The 18,183-nt window shown below is 34.0% G+C and overlaps 1 protein-coding gene across 1 annotated transcript in view; it reads right to left on the bottom strand.

Annotated features, from left to right (window-relative positions):
• The window catches only part of LOC147070995 (uncharacterized), an 82,687-nt gene that overhangs the window by 21,605 nt on the left and 42,899 nt on the right, over nt 1-18,183 (bottom strand). The window contains exon 3 of the mRNA XM_085949038.1: nt 4,472-4,690. Within this exon, the coding sequence (XP_085805164.1) occupies nt 4,472-4,690 (219 nt within the window). The remainder of the gene's footprint in view (nt 1-4,471; nt 4,691-18,183) is intronic.

An 18,183-nucleotide genomic window follows, 5' to 3' on the forward strand; every position in this document is an offset into this window, starting at 1 on the left:
TAAAATCGAGGTTCTTCTGTGCCTTATACGCAAGAAACACGGTTTCATTTTGCCGAAAAATAGGCGCTTACATAACCTATCATTACTCTGAGATTAGAACAAATTTTAAGTATTTCACTTAGCTGATTGAAACTTTTTTTATTAAATACAAAAGATAAGCTTGGACGTGACTCTTGTGGAACGGAATAGTTCGTGTTTTGTGCTACAGTTAACCCTCATTACTTATTTATGTGTTAATGTCATCCGCATACTCAAAATTTTTGAACATATTGAAGGCTGTCTAGACCAGTGGTTCTCATGTGCGGCCACCAGAGGATTTTGCTGCGGCCACCAACATCATTTTCAGTAACTAATATAATTAACAGGGCTAACGTAAAAAATGAATTATTGGAAATGATAGAAATGGCATGACCAAATACTTAAAAACCATTTTAATAATAGCACGGTTCAAAAATTTTGGTCGAAGTTATACGTTGACCAAGAATCAAGTCAATTCAAAGAATTGGCAACAATTGCTTTATTAATATTGTCGATTTTTCCTAATACTGTATACTGTGAAAGATCATTCAGTGTAATGCACTTCATAAAAACAAATATCGAATAGAGTTGACAGATTTAAACTTAGAAGCAGCCATGCGGCTCGCATTGGAAAAAAGAAGTATTGAGGAATTTCCATTTGCATTATTACAACGTTTTTATAAGGTCGTATTCTTATTTGTCCGGTGGTTGTTTATCCAGTACAAATCTTGCAATCGATTTTTAACTGACTTCCCGACTAGCTAGACATTTGAAACTTTTAGAATATATCAGAACATGATGCCAATGCATTTTTTTAAACACTTTTAGCCATCTTTAAGTAGAATTGAATTCATTTTCAGTTAATTCTGTTTTGTAAGAAAAGTTTAGTAATCCAATCCACTATTATTGGTTGCTAGGGGTCTGGGGTCCTAGCAACTAAATTATTAATATTTACGTGCGTTACTATGGAAATCAATATGAAATGTCAAAATGACATTTCAGTATTATTTCTATCAAGTACAAATTTTTTTCATCGTTTTAGCTAGTCAAGTCAAGTTTATATGATTCAACAGAAAATTTAAAAACGTTGTAAGTATATAAAAAGTTTATTTTATCTTGTAATATTTTTAAATAAATATATAAGTATGTAAGTACTAAAATGTTCAAAATGTATTTTAATAAATAAATTGATCCATTTTTTTAGTAAATACAATTTAGGTGTATTTTTTCAATCACAACAAAAGAGAAATTTGATGCGGCCACCAGACGTTTCCATAGAACTGTCAATGTCAATTGTGCGGCCACAGTTAAATTTCACGTGAGATGTCTAGACATTGGAAATTCGAATTTAAGTTCATTCTGATTTCGCGAAAATCTTCGTCAAAAAATGTAATCGCTTTAGGATAGTTGAGAATACCTGCAAATTTAGTTTCGGTTGAGACGCTCGGTTAAACGAAGAGTCGTTGCGCTTATGATTTCGGTTCAATGCCAAAGAAAGTTGACTCGGAAATGATAATTTTTATTTTTATTGAGGTTGGTTGCCTGCCGCCGCCTGAGCTCGACATGCCACTCATCGCGAAATATTTTCGCATCGCAAAACTTAGACAAATAATACGATTGTCATTTTATTGTATTTGCAATCTGCTATCTGATCTAATATTTAGGCTAAGACCACATAGGTAGACCCACGGTGGCCGCGCGGCATAAGCGTTGGACTATCACGCCGTGGGTCTCAGGTTCGAATCCTGGGTCTGGCAAGTACACATATTGTTTTTCAATTTGTGTGTGTCAGGGTATGGACCTAATAGGTTGAGCAAGTGGCTGACATCCATTTCTCGTAAAAAACAAAAATCTCTTAATACAAAACCTCTACCCTGTGGAGGCCCATATGATCCTATTAGGATCGGACATGGTCGGAAAAAAACATAGGTAGGTGCCTTGCTTGGTGGCTACGTGCTAGGTGACATATCCTAGCGAACGGACGCACACTATACTATCGCAATGGCGACATTGCAAGCTTCGCGCCTCGCTACGTGATTATTAGTCAACTAGTGAGTCTCCCGGCGATCAAACGTCTTCGTTAATTTTATTGCGTCACCTAGTGATTTTGCAAGATGGCGGATGTTTATTCAGTATGACAAACGTCATACACGGTATATTTTGAGGTTATGAATAATGACGGATGGGATGAATCAACATAATGCACCCAACATCCGCCATCTTGCAAAATCCATAGACAATGGCAAAATCACTAGGTGACACAATAAAAATAACCATCACGTTTGTTCGCCGGGAAACTCATAATCACCATTGCGATAGACTAGTGTGCGTTTGTTCGCTAGAATATGTCACCTAGCACGTAGCCACCTAGCAAGGCACCTGTCTATGTGGCCTTAGCCTTAAGGGTTTTGGCTGGTATCAATGACACTCGTCACCAAATTTATTCAGAAATTCACGATAATATTATGAAAGATGACATCAAACTCATGAATTAGGTACGAGTACCAATGTGTTGAATATTATATCACTCGACGAAAGGATAACTGTTTTTTTCATAATACTATCGACCGCAGGTACTTGATGGAATTTGAATTTAAATTCTAATGGATTTATGTTTTGTACTATTATAATATTTTATAATAGTACTACTTTATATATTACTTATATTATTACTCGTATTATTTTATAAATTATTATAATATGCTTATCGAGTGTAGGTATTATATTATTAATAAGATAGGGGGTTTTTACTAACACTTCAACTAGTATTCATAATTTGTTTTGTTATATTTTTTATTGTGACCTTGACTTGATAGATAAGTAATGCTAATGGAGTTTTTACCAACTTAATTGTATTGATTTATTATATAAGTTCGAGTTAAGTTAAGAGTGTTCATTGTCAGTGTGTGTTTGCCTTTGGTGAGTATACACATCCGGTACACCCGGGTCGCAAAAAATGACTCAAATGTTTTATTATTATTATTATTATTGACACCCATGGTGGCCGCGCGGCTTAAGCGTTGGACTATGACGCCGTGGGTCCCAGGTTCTAATCCTGAGTCTGGCAAGTACACATATTGTTTTTCAATTTGTGTGTGAGTCAGGGTATGGACCTAATAGGTTGAGCAAGTGGCTGACATCCATTTCTCGTAAAAAACAAAATCTGTTAAAACAAATCTCTACTCTGTAGAGGCCCATATGATCCTATTAGGATCGGACATGGTCAGAATAAATTATTATTGATAAACCATGTCCTTGCTTTTTTGTACAATGTGGTTGTTAGTAATTTTGAAAAATCACAAACACCCAGACTTTGAGAAAATCACATAAATATATTGTGTCCTCACCGGGATCGAACCCAAAGCCCCTGGATGGAAGGCCAGCGCCTTACGCATTGCTCCACGAGAGCCGCCAATGGATAACTGTTGAACTGACAAATTTAGTCATACAGTGGTATCGAAGAGGTATTTTTAAGGACCACAGAGCCAACCTAAATCTTGCTGTACCTATCGACGGAAATACGTGGAAGAGTAACCACAAAGACCGAGAGTAGTAAATGGAACTGAGGGGGTTACATTCAATTGTACGTAAAACATTTCACCGTGATACGATTAGCCGTGGGCTTTCTATCGGAAAGAGATGACCATACCTATAGTACTATACGGTCTCCAATTTTATTAGATTCAATATGAATAAGAATTCATTTTTCATAGCTGATTTTGACAAAATTCATAAATTCAAACCTAACCTAACCTAACAAATAATCCAGTATCGGCTATTTTCAAAATTTGTTTGCTGCTGGCTTCCTGTAAAGTGTAAACCGACAAGCACCATGTTTTATATTTAGACATGAATTTTATGTCAGTACTATACGACCCTAAGAGGTTGGACGGTCTTTAAAATACGGTCATATATTTCCGATACAACATTTCTCGGTGAAGTGTGATACGGCGAACTGCATACGTACAAGTTTCCGGACACGAACTGAGGGAGGGTTTCATCTAGCAGTGGATAAGCCCCGACTGATGACAATGTTAATTTAAAATATGTGAGGATATCTTCACATGTGTCGTAAACAGATCGGTACCTAGCTTGACGGTTAAGAACACATACACGTACAGCGAAAGATGTGAATTCAAATCCCAAACAGTCCTAGGTTTCCCGCGATTTTTTTTCCAATATGTATGTTTTTGGGTTAATGGTGTTTTTCAAAAATATGTAAGTACTTATTTATTTTGTCCTCATTTAGTCTAAAATATGTATGTATACGTAAACATGAGCTCACTGATTGTCAGTAACACCACACCACTTGTACGTGGATCATAAGAAGTGAGTTTTAACGTTCAATTAAGGGACACTAGGTGAAAAAAAATGTGGTGCCTATTACTCGTAACACATCATGCAAGTATAATAAATTTAAAATAAAAACCTAATATGTATGATTCTCACTCACTCTTGGGCTATTTTCCAGTATACATTTTCAATGGTAGAAGGATCTGAAGTCTTTCCCTTCCTGATGACCTCGCAAAATTGCCAGTCATCGCAAGCTGCATCCCCTTGGCTGACCTTGGAATCAGTCGCCCTGATTAACTCCAAGAGAGGCGTGGTCAACTTCAAAGGGTTGCCATTATCATCGCTTAGAGATCTCTGGCGTATTGGGTAGTTTTTATCTCTGAAACAAATATTAAAATAATGCAATTAGAACATATTAATTAACCATTGGTTAATTAATTAACCATTCCAAGGTTCTGTGTTCAAATTCTATTTAGTTATCATCTTCTTGAATTGACAGTAGGTTTGACACCGTTAATAGGACCTTTTAACATTTTGCACTGGTGAAATCTCACACGGCGGATTAGGCTGAATACTTCGATTTTTACCTTATGGATATTAAGGCAATCAAAATATATTCAAAGCTGTATTTATTCTGTAATCTGAGGCTGTATTATAAGAAACAGGAAATACTATAGTATAAATTCGAGTAGGTAGATATTTATGTCAAACGTATATAAGTACTTAGTGGTGTTTTTCGCAAAGGTTTAATTTTTCTTACAGTTTTATTAAATATATATTTCATATTCATTCATCCAGATGCAGTGCACGGTTTTTCCGAAATATGAATTTACAGCTGGTGCAAATAATAAAATTGTAATCATCTAAGTATTCAGGTATTCGATGCCCAAAGATGCCAATCATCAAGTACGGCTGACTGAACTAACCCTCAAGATGGACTACCTAGCTAGTTGCTACTAGTTGCAAAGTCAATTATCTCCATATACATGTAAGTACTCCCCGATATTTATAAAAATAATTAGAAGATAAAAAGAACTTTTTATATAGGTACTTACAACGTTTTTAAATTATCTGTTGAATCATATAAACTTGACTTGACTACTTAGATTTTAGAAACTATGACTAGCTTAAACGATCAAAAAAAATGTACTTGATAGAAATAGTGATAGTAACGCACGAATATATTATTAATAATTTAGTTGCTTGGACCCCCAAGCAAATAATAATGGTATCGAAATAACTTTTCATACAAAACAGAATTAACTAAAAATGAATTCAATTCTACTTAAAGATGGCTAAAAGTATTAAAAAATGCATTGGCATCGAGTTCAGATATATTCTAAAAGTTTCAAATGTCTAGCTAGTCGGGAAGTTAGTTAAAAATCGATTGCAAGATTTGTACCGGACAAACAATCACCGGACAAATAAGAATACGAACTAAGAAGTAAAATACCGCATGTCATATAATTAAATAATTCTAAATGCAAATGGCGATACACAATGACATGGCAATAGGGATTTTAAAACCGGTATTTTCGGTATTAACAAAGCATACACATTTATGTTTTTTGAAAACGAATTTAATGTCATTTTTATCTTACTACTTATTTACTACTATATTCTATATTAAAGTTATTACAGTTATGCTGCCAAAACGCAATTATATTGACTGACAACAACAAAGATAAATACTTATTTAATATTATAAGAAAACCCTCAAATATACTTAAGTACAGAATTGTCGCGATGAATTAAGGCGATACATCAGTGAAACGGCAAATAATTTTCAACTATAGGCGCGACGAAATTTTGGACTCGCTGGCACTCGGAGAGCGATCGTCGAGGTGTGAATACGTCAATTTGTTTCGTGATGGCAACGGGGGTATTAATTCTTAAATCGTGTAAAGATGACTAAAAACGTTACCCATTTACTTTAAAAAGAAAACATGTCAATGAATATATTATTATTGTTACTAATAGAACAATAAACAGAACATTATATGGACGCATGTTGGATTTATATGACATATTATATTTCGTTCGGCATGCTTCATTTGCACCCGCGACCCGCGATCCGCGCATCGCCTAGCCACGATCTTTTTAGACCATGCCTCAACTGAGAAAAAGGAAACATTCGTGGGAAATATTTCCAATTATTCTATAGCTTTACTATTGATCCAACGTTGATTGTAAATCCAAGAAACGTTAAATTTGAGAGAGATTTTCCTGTGCCCGGACTTATAGTATTTGTAAAAATTAGCAGTTCTAAAATATTATGATCTATTCCTATTCTATACATATTATTTATAAATGTCAACATAATAAAATATGTAGGTAGCAGTGGCGACCGGTGAGTTATTTTACTGGGAGTTCACTTTTTTTAGTACAAGTACCTATGGTATTATTCATTTGTATGAGAAATCCATTCTTCTGTATTTTATCGACACAAATTTTGCAATCATACGTTTGTTGAAGTCAGGAATGTCTTATATCATCCTTTTTTTGGATACTGAGCATATATAATGCGCTCAATCTTAGTTGCATGATGGTGTTTCTGCTAAAACACTAGAAAAACTTGACACATATGTTACTTACCAACTTAAATAATTTGACTACTGAAAGGAATTGTCTTTGATTAATGATTATTGATTACTTATCTAACTGGTAGAAAACATTCTAGAAATTATTTAAATACATAATGTATGTAAGTATACCTAGGTACCTAACTTTGCAGGCCCTTTCGAGATAAAAGTGTTGGCAATTGGACCAAAGTGATTGGGATTGTTTTGAAATCGCACAGTAAATAGAAACAAACCAATTGAATGATAAGTCAGCGGAAATAGCTGAAATTTCTTGTGCACGATATTTATTTGCAAAATGCAACCGGACACAAATGTTTAGAAAGATTTTCTCCCGAGAGAAAGAGAGAAACTATTGTAGGTAAGTAGGTACATTCGTTTAGTGTTTAAATTGAACCATTTCTATAAACGTCAATATTTTATAACCACTCATTATGTACAACGATAATTACAATGAAACACTTAGTGCTTAGTGCTTCACATAAAAGCGATTTTATTTACTAAGTAGGTAGGTACCTACTTAAGTGTATGGATGTTTTTTTTTTTTGTTGAGAAAATGCGGTCTTACGAGTTACGAGATATAAAATCTAGCAGTCCTAAAATAGGTACCTATATTTTGTTCTCAAAAGTCAAATGAAAAAGACAAGTTGTGTATATTTCTTCTTTCTCAGTGGTTCTATCTATATGATGAAGTCTATAGCATAGATCGATTGAAAAGAAGGTAACTTTTAGTATGCAGTATGCTGTTTATACTGACCGGCAGATTATTACGATTGATTGCCCATCATGTTCATTTCTCAAATTGTATTTATTGGCCATCTATTTCAAGTATTTCGGTGTATGAACTTGCGTAATTGGTGTATTTATTTAACATATTCTGGGATGCAGATGACGCACTCGCTTCATCATAGAGCACGAATCTTAAAAATATGTTATAGTAAAAATTCAATACCTATGACTGTATTTTAAAAATTCATTATAGGTAGATATACATTTATATTCATAATACGTTCGTAAAATAGATATTGACATGACCCTGAAATGTTGGCCTTCAGCTGATATTTCAGACGCAGCATTGGGCAACGCGACTATGCGGTCGGACCTCCTCGTCAACCCTTCTATTAAATAAGTAAGTCGATCTCTTGGCAGAGCTGGTGTATAATATGTACTAAGTCCCACAGCGCTGACGGATATAACGACCCTCCAGGATGAAGAGAAGGCGGCCTCAAGGGCCATGATAATTATGAATACAGTAGGTTCCTACTCTCATCTTAAATGTTATGTAAGTGATTGCTAACATTCGTTATTGCTAACATTCGACTTTAGGTGGAAACAATAAATTCATTGTTTCACTAGGCATGTGTCATGATCTGTTCAATCATGTTTAATTTTGGTGTCTTTCATCATCGATCTTATTCCTGTTTCTCCAGAATTATACGAGTAAAAAAACACTCTTTCGTTCGTAATTCGTTGGACTTCTAACCAATAACACATATTATTGTAATATTTAAACTTTATATTAGCATTAGAGTAAGTATTCTTTTGTGATTCCTATTATTGTATAAAGTGGATAATAAAAGGACAATATTAATTCAATTAATATATTTTAATATCTCTAACCCATAACATAAAATATCATAATACTTTTGAGTTTCAATGTGGAAATTATCTAAACTCTGAAACCGACACTCTAGCGATCCACATATTTGGGTTGTATTGCAAATATGGGTTAATTTAAATATAGCGGTATGTCCAGTGTCAGTCAGTTGTCATTGCGTGAAACAAATATTTTCATACAAAAGTTTCGTTCGTCTGGAAATGCAATATATTTGCATGTTGTACCTACTTCTTTTAATCTATCTTAAATTATTGATAGGTACGACATCTTCTCAAATATCTTATTTGAACGTAGGGGAACCTGTTGTACCTCGGACCTATTTTCTGTTTTTGATTTTTCATAAATTACTGGTTATAGGTAAAATTTTCAACTTTAGTTGGTTTGATTTTAGCATCTGTTGCGCATGCTTTGATACATGTATCAAATTAAATATCTTGATATTTATGGTGATTTTAGGCCATATAAAAAAATGTGGATTTAGGTCCAAGGTACAACAGGGGTGTTGTACCTCGAACATATGAAGGTTGTACCTTGGACATACATTTAAAAATCTTAATAAGATGAAATTTAGGTACCTATGCTAAATAAAAACACAGATTTATTAAATTCGCATTCGCTTGTTTATTACGACAAAAGAAAATAAGCTTTTTACAAATATATTTTATGGAACAGAAGAACATTTTTTCATAACAGTTATACTTAATTACAAACCATAATTATCTTAATTAGAATTAGGTAGATATTATAACATACAAAATGAATCGTATTTAATAATAAAACCTCAATTATCTCTTTCTTATTACCCTAATACTTGACCATTTCCTTAACTTGATAAATGTAGATTTAAAATTTAGTAAATTAAGTAAATTTAGATTGGCATTTTTCAGGTAGTAGAATTTTCTGGATTACGTCACCTCAAGGATAATTCTTTGAGTCGATGTTCTCCGACCATTTCCAACCCGTTAGCGATTTTTGCATTGAGCTAATCTTGGCTCCATCCTTGCATATTTCTAGGATCTTTCCTTGAAAATAATTATTCTCTTTCATGAAGAAAAATTACAAAATCCCCCACTTGATATTCTAAATTCAGTGTAGATTAAAATTCATCTGGAAATTCTTGAGGTCCTTCTGAATCGCTGGAGTCTTGAAGTGCAAAATTATCAGCCGATGACTCTGCTGATGAAGATTCGAAACTAACTAATAGCTTTTTCTTAACAGCAGAAACTTTTTAAAGAACATAATTAGTTTTTTTCGATGGAATAATATTTTAAGTCTTCGCCAGCTTGGTTTTCTTCTTATCCTCGATTTTTAATTTCTCCGGTGTATCAGTCAGACTACGAGATCGACCCTTTTCTCGCCCCTGGCGATTATTTTTCCGCGGGGCAGCTTTGGGGTGAGGTATTATCATAGAAGGCATACTGCAAAGATGCAGCTTCTGTAATGTATTGCAGTAACATATTATGTTCTTCTTCTTCACTGAAAATTTTCTTTAAAGCAAGATTTTCATAAAGGGTGCAGGCTTTTCAGTATTTTCAAAATGATGAATATACTTTCTTATTGTGCTTCTGAGTAACCCGTTTAGTTTCGGAGCTCTGTTCAGCGTATATTTATGTTATTTTATTAAACGGATCGCACTGTGTATTTTTTCGTTATCCGGGCGAACCCTCTTGATTCCTGTCTTGATACCTGCGAGGCATATTAAGTAAACACCTGGAACAAGTTTAAACAATAGTTTGAATTAAATTGAATGTTTAAATGAATGAACAATACTAATCATAGTCATACACAATATGGGTGGCAAACGCGTTGTACCTTGGACATGTTCGAGGTACAACGCATTTTTTATGTCCAAGGTACAACACCACGCCAAAATGACAAAAACAATTAATAGTTATTTTTAGGTAAGGAATACAAAATCTATAATAACCCAATGTTATGGACATATGAAATTTAATTCCATTACACCATTACTTATTCACACAAGAAACATAGTATGGCATATATTTACAAAAAAAAAATGAAAAAAACTTACTTTTACGAACGAAAATTTTCAAACTCACTTCACATAAACACGCGTGCCGCTTGCCATCTGAAACTAGCGTTAATTATCCACCAAGATGAAGGTGTTCAAACTACTATTGTAAATTTTAAGATAAAATGGCGCTAACATACAAAAACATGCATGTGTTCGAGGTACAACCCTGTCCAAGGTACAACAGCTTCCCCTACTTACAATATTTTAACCGCATAAAGATACGACGTAGATGTAGAAGAACGTTTTGTGTATGTTAACTCAATTTTGACTCGTCAACTCAAGTCAATAAATAACTGGACTTAAAATATCTTTGCACTGAACATCGATTTCTATACAATCATGCATTAAATATAGAATTATATAATAATTATTATAAATGTAAACTTAGCCATTAAAATAACGTGTAATTAAAATATCCAAAACTGTGAGAAAAACGAAGATGCATATAAAATGATAGTAGTAATAAGATCTTTTAGTTATCTTTAGTAAGTGATAATTTTGTTAGCCCTCTGTTATAAATTTTATTCTAATCTTGTATTTTAAATGCATTGAGGTATGCGTAGTCCGTAGGAGAAGCAAAGGTTACGCAATATTTTTTTTTTGTCAGAAAGCATCGGCCAGATGTCCAAAGTTTCACCTACCTATGGGGTGGGGTGTAGTAACTAGGGGTAGGCCCGTCGCAGGCAAGTCCCACCCCCACCTCCGTTTTTCCCTATACAGCGCGCGCAGGTCTAGTTCGCGAGTCTCGTTTCCATGAATCTAGGTACATGTAAAAAATATTGGACAAAGACAGCTCCTTTGGCGACCCAAATCCTTGTAAAACTATGCGTGCGAAAAGGATGGCGAATATAGTTCGATTGCACTCCCTAGTCGCCAGGATGACACGCGAGGTTGCCAACTGTACTATAATTATTATAGTATTTGTACTATAATTTGGGTCCGCGTACTATGTACAATATAAACAGGTATAGTACGCCAAAGATACTATAATTTTGAATATCGGAAAAAATATGTAAAAAGTACTAAAATTTCGATATATCCGTTAAATAAATTGTTGCAAAGTACTATAATTTCGTAATACAAGAAGATTTGGTGAACTTAAAAAATTAAATTTCTTGAATTCTTCGGTAAGCATTTTTGGTTGGAAGAGGTACCTAAATAAAAAGGGGTCTCGGAGTTTCTAAAATTCTCCGTTATTTTTTTCTTCTGAGAAACAAAAAACCTAAGTATACATTTTCAATAGATGACAACGTGTACTATATTATATTTCCCCCAAATACTATAATTTTGGAGGCTCTGTACTATAATTCCACTTTGAAAAAATGGCAACACTGACTTCTATACTATTGTGAAGCGCAATGGCTATCAAAAAATGAAATAAAGGGGTCAAATTAATCATAATGTTGAAATTTGAGGCAAATTTGTTTAGGAACGATAATTTTGTTGTTAAACTTGTCTATTTGATTGTAATTTAAAAAAAAATGAGTGAATAAATCAATCCAAGGACCACTAATGCATTCACTGATTTAAACGACAAAGTGAAGGCATTCATAAAAAAATGGAGCTTAGGAAATCAAAATGACAAAAAAAAAGTTCGCCATGTCTCCACTTTTAAATGATTTCTACGCCAGATATATTGAAGCAAACAAAAATATATTTACTGAGTTCTTGGTTAGTTTGCTAATGCACTTTTCGCATTATTTTATTAATAGCAATTAAAAGTAGGAGTTCGGAGCTATTAAATAAAAAAGCCTGACCCGGGGGTTCCGCTTCAGAATGTGGGGTCCATGATAGAATCCATTTTTGTCAATGAACGAAGATGAATTTGGATTGACTACTATTCTGTCCCCAGACGCAAATGGGAAAAAATGAAAAATTAAAGTAAGTATGAGGAGGTATAAAATTCTGAACATAATTACATAACAAAATAAACAGGAAATCATTTATTTTAGTATACAAATCATCATAATGTGTTCATTACTTTTGCAAAAATGTTAGGCTTTTCGAAGCAACAAAACAGTAAATAATGATTCATAAGCAAAAACACAGCACATCTATCGATTTGCTGCGTTTTTTGCTTAAAAACGCTGGCTTACTGTTTTTTTGTTTATGATTCTAGAATTTTTACACAAACTTAATACCGCATGCAACTGGCAATAGTGAGATAACCTCAAATTAATCATTCAGTAACTTCATATCGCCCTACATTTTTAGCGATATTTTAAGACTCAATGGTGATTTAGTTCGAAATTGGACTAAGAATCGTGAAAAAAAGATTCTCAACCTTGTTTTGGAGAGTATGCAATTGGATAAACTTGGTCAAAATGCTGCAAAATCCAATGAAATTATAAGTGCAAGTAAAATGTTAATGACTAGTTAATTACATTTTAATTACCACATTTAAATGTCATGTTAATTATATCTAATGGCCAACTACTGAAATCGCGCCAGTCCTCAATATTCCTTTTTTTACAATGCGAGCCGCATGGCTGCTTCTAAGTTTACATCTGTCAACTGGCTTCGATATTTGTTTTTTATGAAGTGCATTACACTGAATAATCTTTCACAGTATACAGTAGTAGGTAAAATTGACAAATTGAAAAATTTTGTGCTGACACTGCGACTGGCGCGTTTGGCACGACCGGCCATTAGATATAATTAACATGATATTTAAATATGGTAATTAAATGTTATTTAACAGGTCAGCAGTGATTGTGTTAATAAAGCAATTGTTGCCGACTCTTTGAATTGACTTTATTCTCAGAAACGGACTATTTCACATATGATCTCATCAGAAAAAACACATTGTGGATCATTTTTGAACGTGGAAAGAAATTTAAGACAAGTCGTGTATTCAACTAATTTCATAATTTTATAAATACATTTTTGAAATATTATTCTGTAAAGCGCTGGTAGCCGCATGCGGCCACCAGGGCCACAGATGAAAGCTACTGTTGTAGACTCTACATGAAGGACATGATGATTATCAAAGCCGTCAGAGGCAATAAATTTAAAATACAAAACATCGTTTGATATCGCTTCTGCGGAGCACGATATGAAGTTTTTGACTAAAACTTCTCTCCTTAATATACCAAAACCTCAAGTGTACGTTAAACCATGCGGAGTAACAGAGGAAAAGAAGAAATGCATAATTCAAAAATAAGCAAGAGTAATGTCTACAAATAGGATGACGTTTTGGGAGTCTTCCCACCAAAACTGACGGATTTTTGTATATTTAAACACATATATTGTCATTCCAATATTATTTAATAAATAAACTAACATTACATTAAAAAATAAGTATTTCGTTTTTCAAAAATATCCATTGCAATTTAAATTATAAGCAAAAAAACATATTTACTGTTTTTTCCTTATGAAACTGACATTATTCCATTCAAAATCATAGATAAAAAGACAATAGTGAAGTTTTATAATCAATATTTTTGTAATTTTGCCATTTTTATGTAATCAACATATCAATTTTTAACTAATCTATTATAAACCGAAACATGTATTAAAATTGATCAACTTTTAATGAAGCAGCAATAAAAAACATGATAACCTCTCTTTTCTCAAAATTGACTTTTTCCCATTAGCTGTGTTTTTGCTTATGGGGGCAGTATTGAAATTGATTGTGCTAATAAACAAGCACATTCGTCAAAAATTAATGTAATATAAGTAGTAAAACCTTGTTTATTTTTTTTCATTTTTGTATTCGTAAGTAGGTACGTTGTTGACTATTTAAAAAGGTATTATTTAATGAAATAAGGGGGGGAGACGCATAGATTAGATTTTTTAAAAGGGAGGCGTAGTAACATAAAGTTTGGAAACCACTGACTTAACATTTGAAATTTGTCTATAAAAACAGGACGTTAATTACCCTTCATGGATATTTTGTCTAAAAATAACAAGACGTTAATTACCCCATGTTTAATTTTTTGAAAATGCAGAAAATTATTGGTCCTATATGCGTACTATATTTTTTGCCGAAATACTAGAATTTTGAAGGCACTGTACTATAATTCCACTTTCAAAATATGGCATCACTGCTGGGCAGTAGCTTTTTCAGTAATCAGTAGTAGCTAAGCTGTTCAAACCGACAGGATAAAGTCACGTCGCTACGCGATTATATCGGGGCGATTTCAAATTTCTTTTACAAGTCCAGATTCGACTATTGAGTTATTTGTGCGATTATTTCGGAATATTTTACCAAGCATTTACTATACCTTTACTTTTACAATTCTGTAAGATCTGTGAATAAAACTATAACCTATAATAATAAAGTAGTGTGGCAATATAGTGGAACTTTCAAAAAAACCTAATAAAAGTTAAGTTGAAAAAAACTAAGTAGGTACATAAGTTTTTCACCGTTAATAAAACCGGTATTTTTTAAATACAAATCGATGTACGACGATCACGATACACTCAGTGTCTCCTGTGTCTCCAGTGTGATGTCAAACGCCGCAGCACTCGAGCCGAGAGCCTACCCGCCATGGGCACCAGAGCCGAAATTACGGGTCACGTTTGACGGCCACCCTAAACAGCGCATTGCGGTATTCCTCAAGCACTGCGAGGATTATTTCAAAGCCGTGGACTATCCGGATAAATACTGGTCGAAGATAGTCCTTGGCCAGTTAAGAGGAGAGGCGAAGGCTTGGAGCCGAACCATTGACCCATTAGACAGCTGGGGCTCGTTCTGCGATAACGCCACGAGATTCTTCGAATCTCCGGCCAGACGACGCGGCCAGAAAATCGAGTTGGAAAATAAAGAACAGCGGCTAGACGAAGAGCCGTATGTTTTCTTGTTAAGGAAGATGGAGCTGGCAAAGGTCCTGATGCCAGACACCAAGTCCGAGGTCTTGGCGACCACTTTCTACGAACTCCTCACAGAGCGCGACCAGTTACGCCTAAGCTGGGCTCCATGGAAGACCATGGAAGAGCTGCTAGCCATAGCGGCCGTCCTCCGCCCGCTTAATAATTCGCGGGCTGTTGCCATGCCAACGCCACCGGTCGCCAAAAAGGAAGACCGGAAGTCCTGTAACTCCTGTGGATGTAATTGCAAAGTGCAACGAGAAGAAAGCGGCCAGCCAAAGCAATTGTAGTTAGTTTCACTTATAAAATCCCATTTAAAGATTTTTTCCGTTGATATTATTGATACAGTATAAAATAAATAGGTACTTACTAACTTAATTAAAAATCGCTTCTCATTATAATGCAGTATTTTATAGGTAAAATGTGTCTCAAATTTTGTTGTAATTTGAATATTCTCATGAAAATAAAATAGTTGAGTACTTATTTAATTTTTTTTTTGTATTTAAGTACTTATAATAATTATATTTCTACTTAAAATATATAGGTAAGTATAAGGCAACGGAATCAGTGGCGTGCGGTCCATAAAGCTGTGGATGCGGAGCATGCTCAAAAATGGTCAGTTAAATTAAATGGCGGCAATCGGCTCCGGGAGCTCCGGGTTCGACCCGGTGAGGTTAAAATACATTTACAAAATCTAATATGTAAATTCATCAAGCCTGGGAGTTTTGCCACTGTAATTGGGCTACACGACGTGTTGTGGTGTTTGACAAAGAAACAAAAAAATATATTTATATTATATTGTCTTTGTTATGTAATTGGATAGTAAGAAAGCATATTTAAAGTGTAAAATGTAAGTCTTGTTTCAAGATTCACTTTGCGACGCAAGTTGACAATAATATTATAGTCTGTATGTAATTATGTATAGACTTATTTTTTTGATTCACCGATCGAAAGGGTGGCAAATTTAATTTGAACTGGCACCCGGGTGCGCTAACCACATTCGAAAAGGTGTCCAACCCGTGGAATAGAATATAATATTAATTATTGTCATGATCTCTACCACATCAAGATACCATTTTTAAAAGCTAAAATGAAAAAACATTGGGCTTATCACAATAATTGAAAGATGTTAAAAATAATAATTCAAACACCTAATCTATTATAATATGAAAACTTATTTACCAGGTACCATATTCTATGTAACAATTTATTAATACAGCTATGCTGCCAAAACGCAATTATATTGACTGACACCAACAAAGACAAATAATATTAAAACAAAACCCTCAAATATTATACTTAAGTACACAGAATTGTCGCGACGAATTAATTAACATATTTCGAAAGAGGAAACATTCGTGGGAAATATTTCCAATTATTCTATAACTTTACTATTATCCAACGTTGATTGTAAATCCAAGAAACGTTAAATTTGAGAGAGATTTTCCTGTGCCCGGACTTATAGTATTTGTAAAAATTAGCAGTTCTAAAATATTATGATCTATTCCAATTATATTAATATTATTTATAAATGTCAACAATAAATGTAGGTAAGTACTTTACGTTGCAATAAAATAGTGTTTTGAAATAGATTTTAATAGTATCTAATATTTATTGTTAGGTACTTCTTTTTTTCTATAATATGTTTTGACGAATACCGGTACTCAATAAAAAATACCGACATATCGGTATTGATATATTCATTCGGTATTGCAATCCCTACATGGAACAAATACAGTGGGAGTTTTATTAAGTCTTCTACATCATGCTCCGGAATCGGTGTGCCGCGAGACAATGCTAGGTGTGCCGCGGAGCATTGCTTAAAAAACACAAATGATTTTGTATATTATACAATAATTACTTGATAGCCAAAATTGCGTACATGGCTGGTAATAAATAAATTTGAGCACGTGCATAAACTTAATAAAACAATGCAATATCAGAATGAAAATATATTGACGTGATCTGACAAATTAGAAGGATTTAAGACAAGGATCTCTACAAATGTACCAAAGGACCTACCAGACCACCAATGAAAACAAGCAATTAACTTTGGATCCGTCTCCTAAACATTTAACTTTGCTTTAAAAGAAATTTCATCATTACTTTCATTCAATCAATACGTCTGGATTCGAAACCCTTTTGCAACCAATGCCGAAAATTCTATAGAAGCGCTTATGATATTTTCTGGATTTCGGTTAATAAAGAATATCCTCGTATTTTTGACAAGGCTACCAAACTAAGTAAGTAAGGCTAAAAACTTTTACGTTCATTGAAACAAACTCAGGTATCATATTAATTAGTTATTCTATTGCTAATACAAATACATGTGAATATGTAGGTATTGTGGCGCCCAAGCTCGGGGGGGCGGCGTGGCAGGTCAAGCAGATAAGTGAGATAAACACAAATTACATGTTTGCTCTAATAGCGATTGTGGGATACAATTTATTATTATTGTGCCAATACTCGACATATAATTATTGTTAAAACGACAACTAACCGTAATTCAAGTGGATGTTATAATAAATACAAAAAGTCGTTCAACATAGAATCAATACCTACGATTAATTTTACATCGAACATCATTTGAAAAAACGCTATTTTAAAGTATCACACTGTCTTTAACCCTAGCGATAGGTAGGGGGGGGCGCTGAATATTCTGGCCTGGGGTCAATGTTTTGGTGTATAAATTGTTTACGTGTGGTATGCTGCGGAATTCTAGGAATACCTGTAGTGTGCCGTGGCTGAGTAAAGGTTGCGGAACACTGTTCTACATTACCAAGATCGTTTCTGGAACTAAAACCCTCCCCCGTAATTACTTTCCCCGC

The sequence above is a fragment of the Rhyacophila brunnea genome, unplaced genomic scaffold (assembly GCF_057557595.1).
Source record: "Rhyacophila brunnea isolate RB1 unplaced genomic scaffold, BYU_Rbru_1.0 scaffold_21, whole genome shotgun sequence".
In the NCBI taxonomy this organism is placed as follows: domain Eukaryota; kingdom Metazoa; phylum Arthropoda; class Insecta; order Trichoptera; family Rhyacophilidae; genus Rhyacophila; species Rhyacophila brunnea.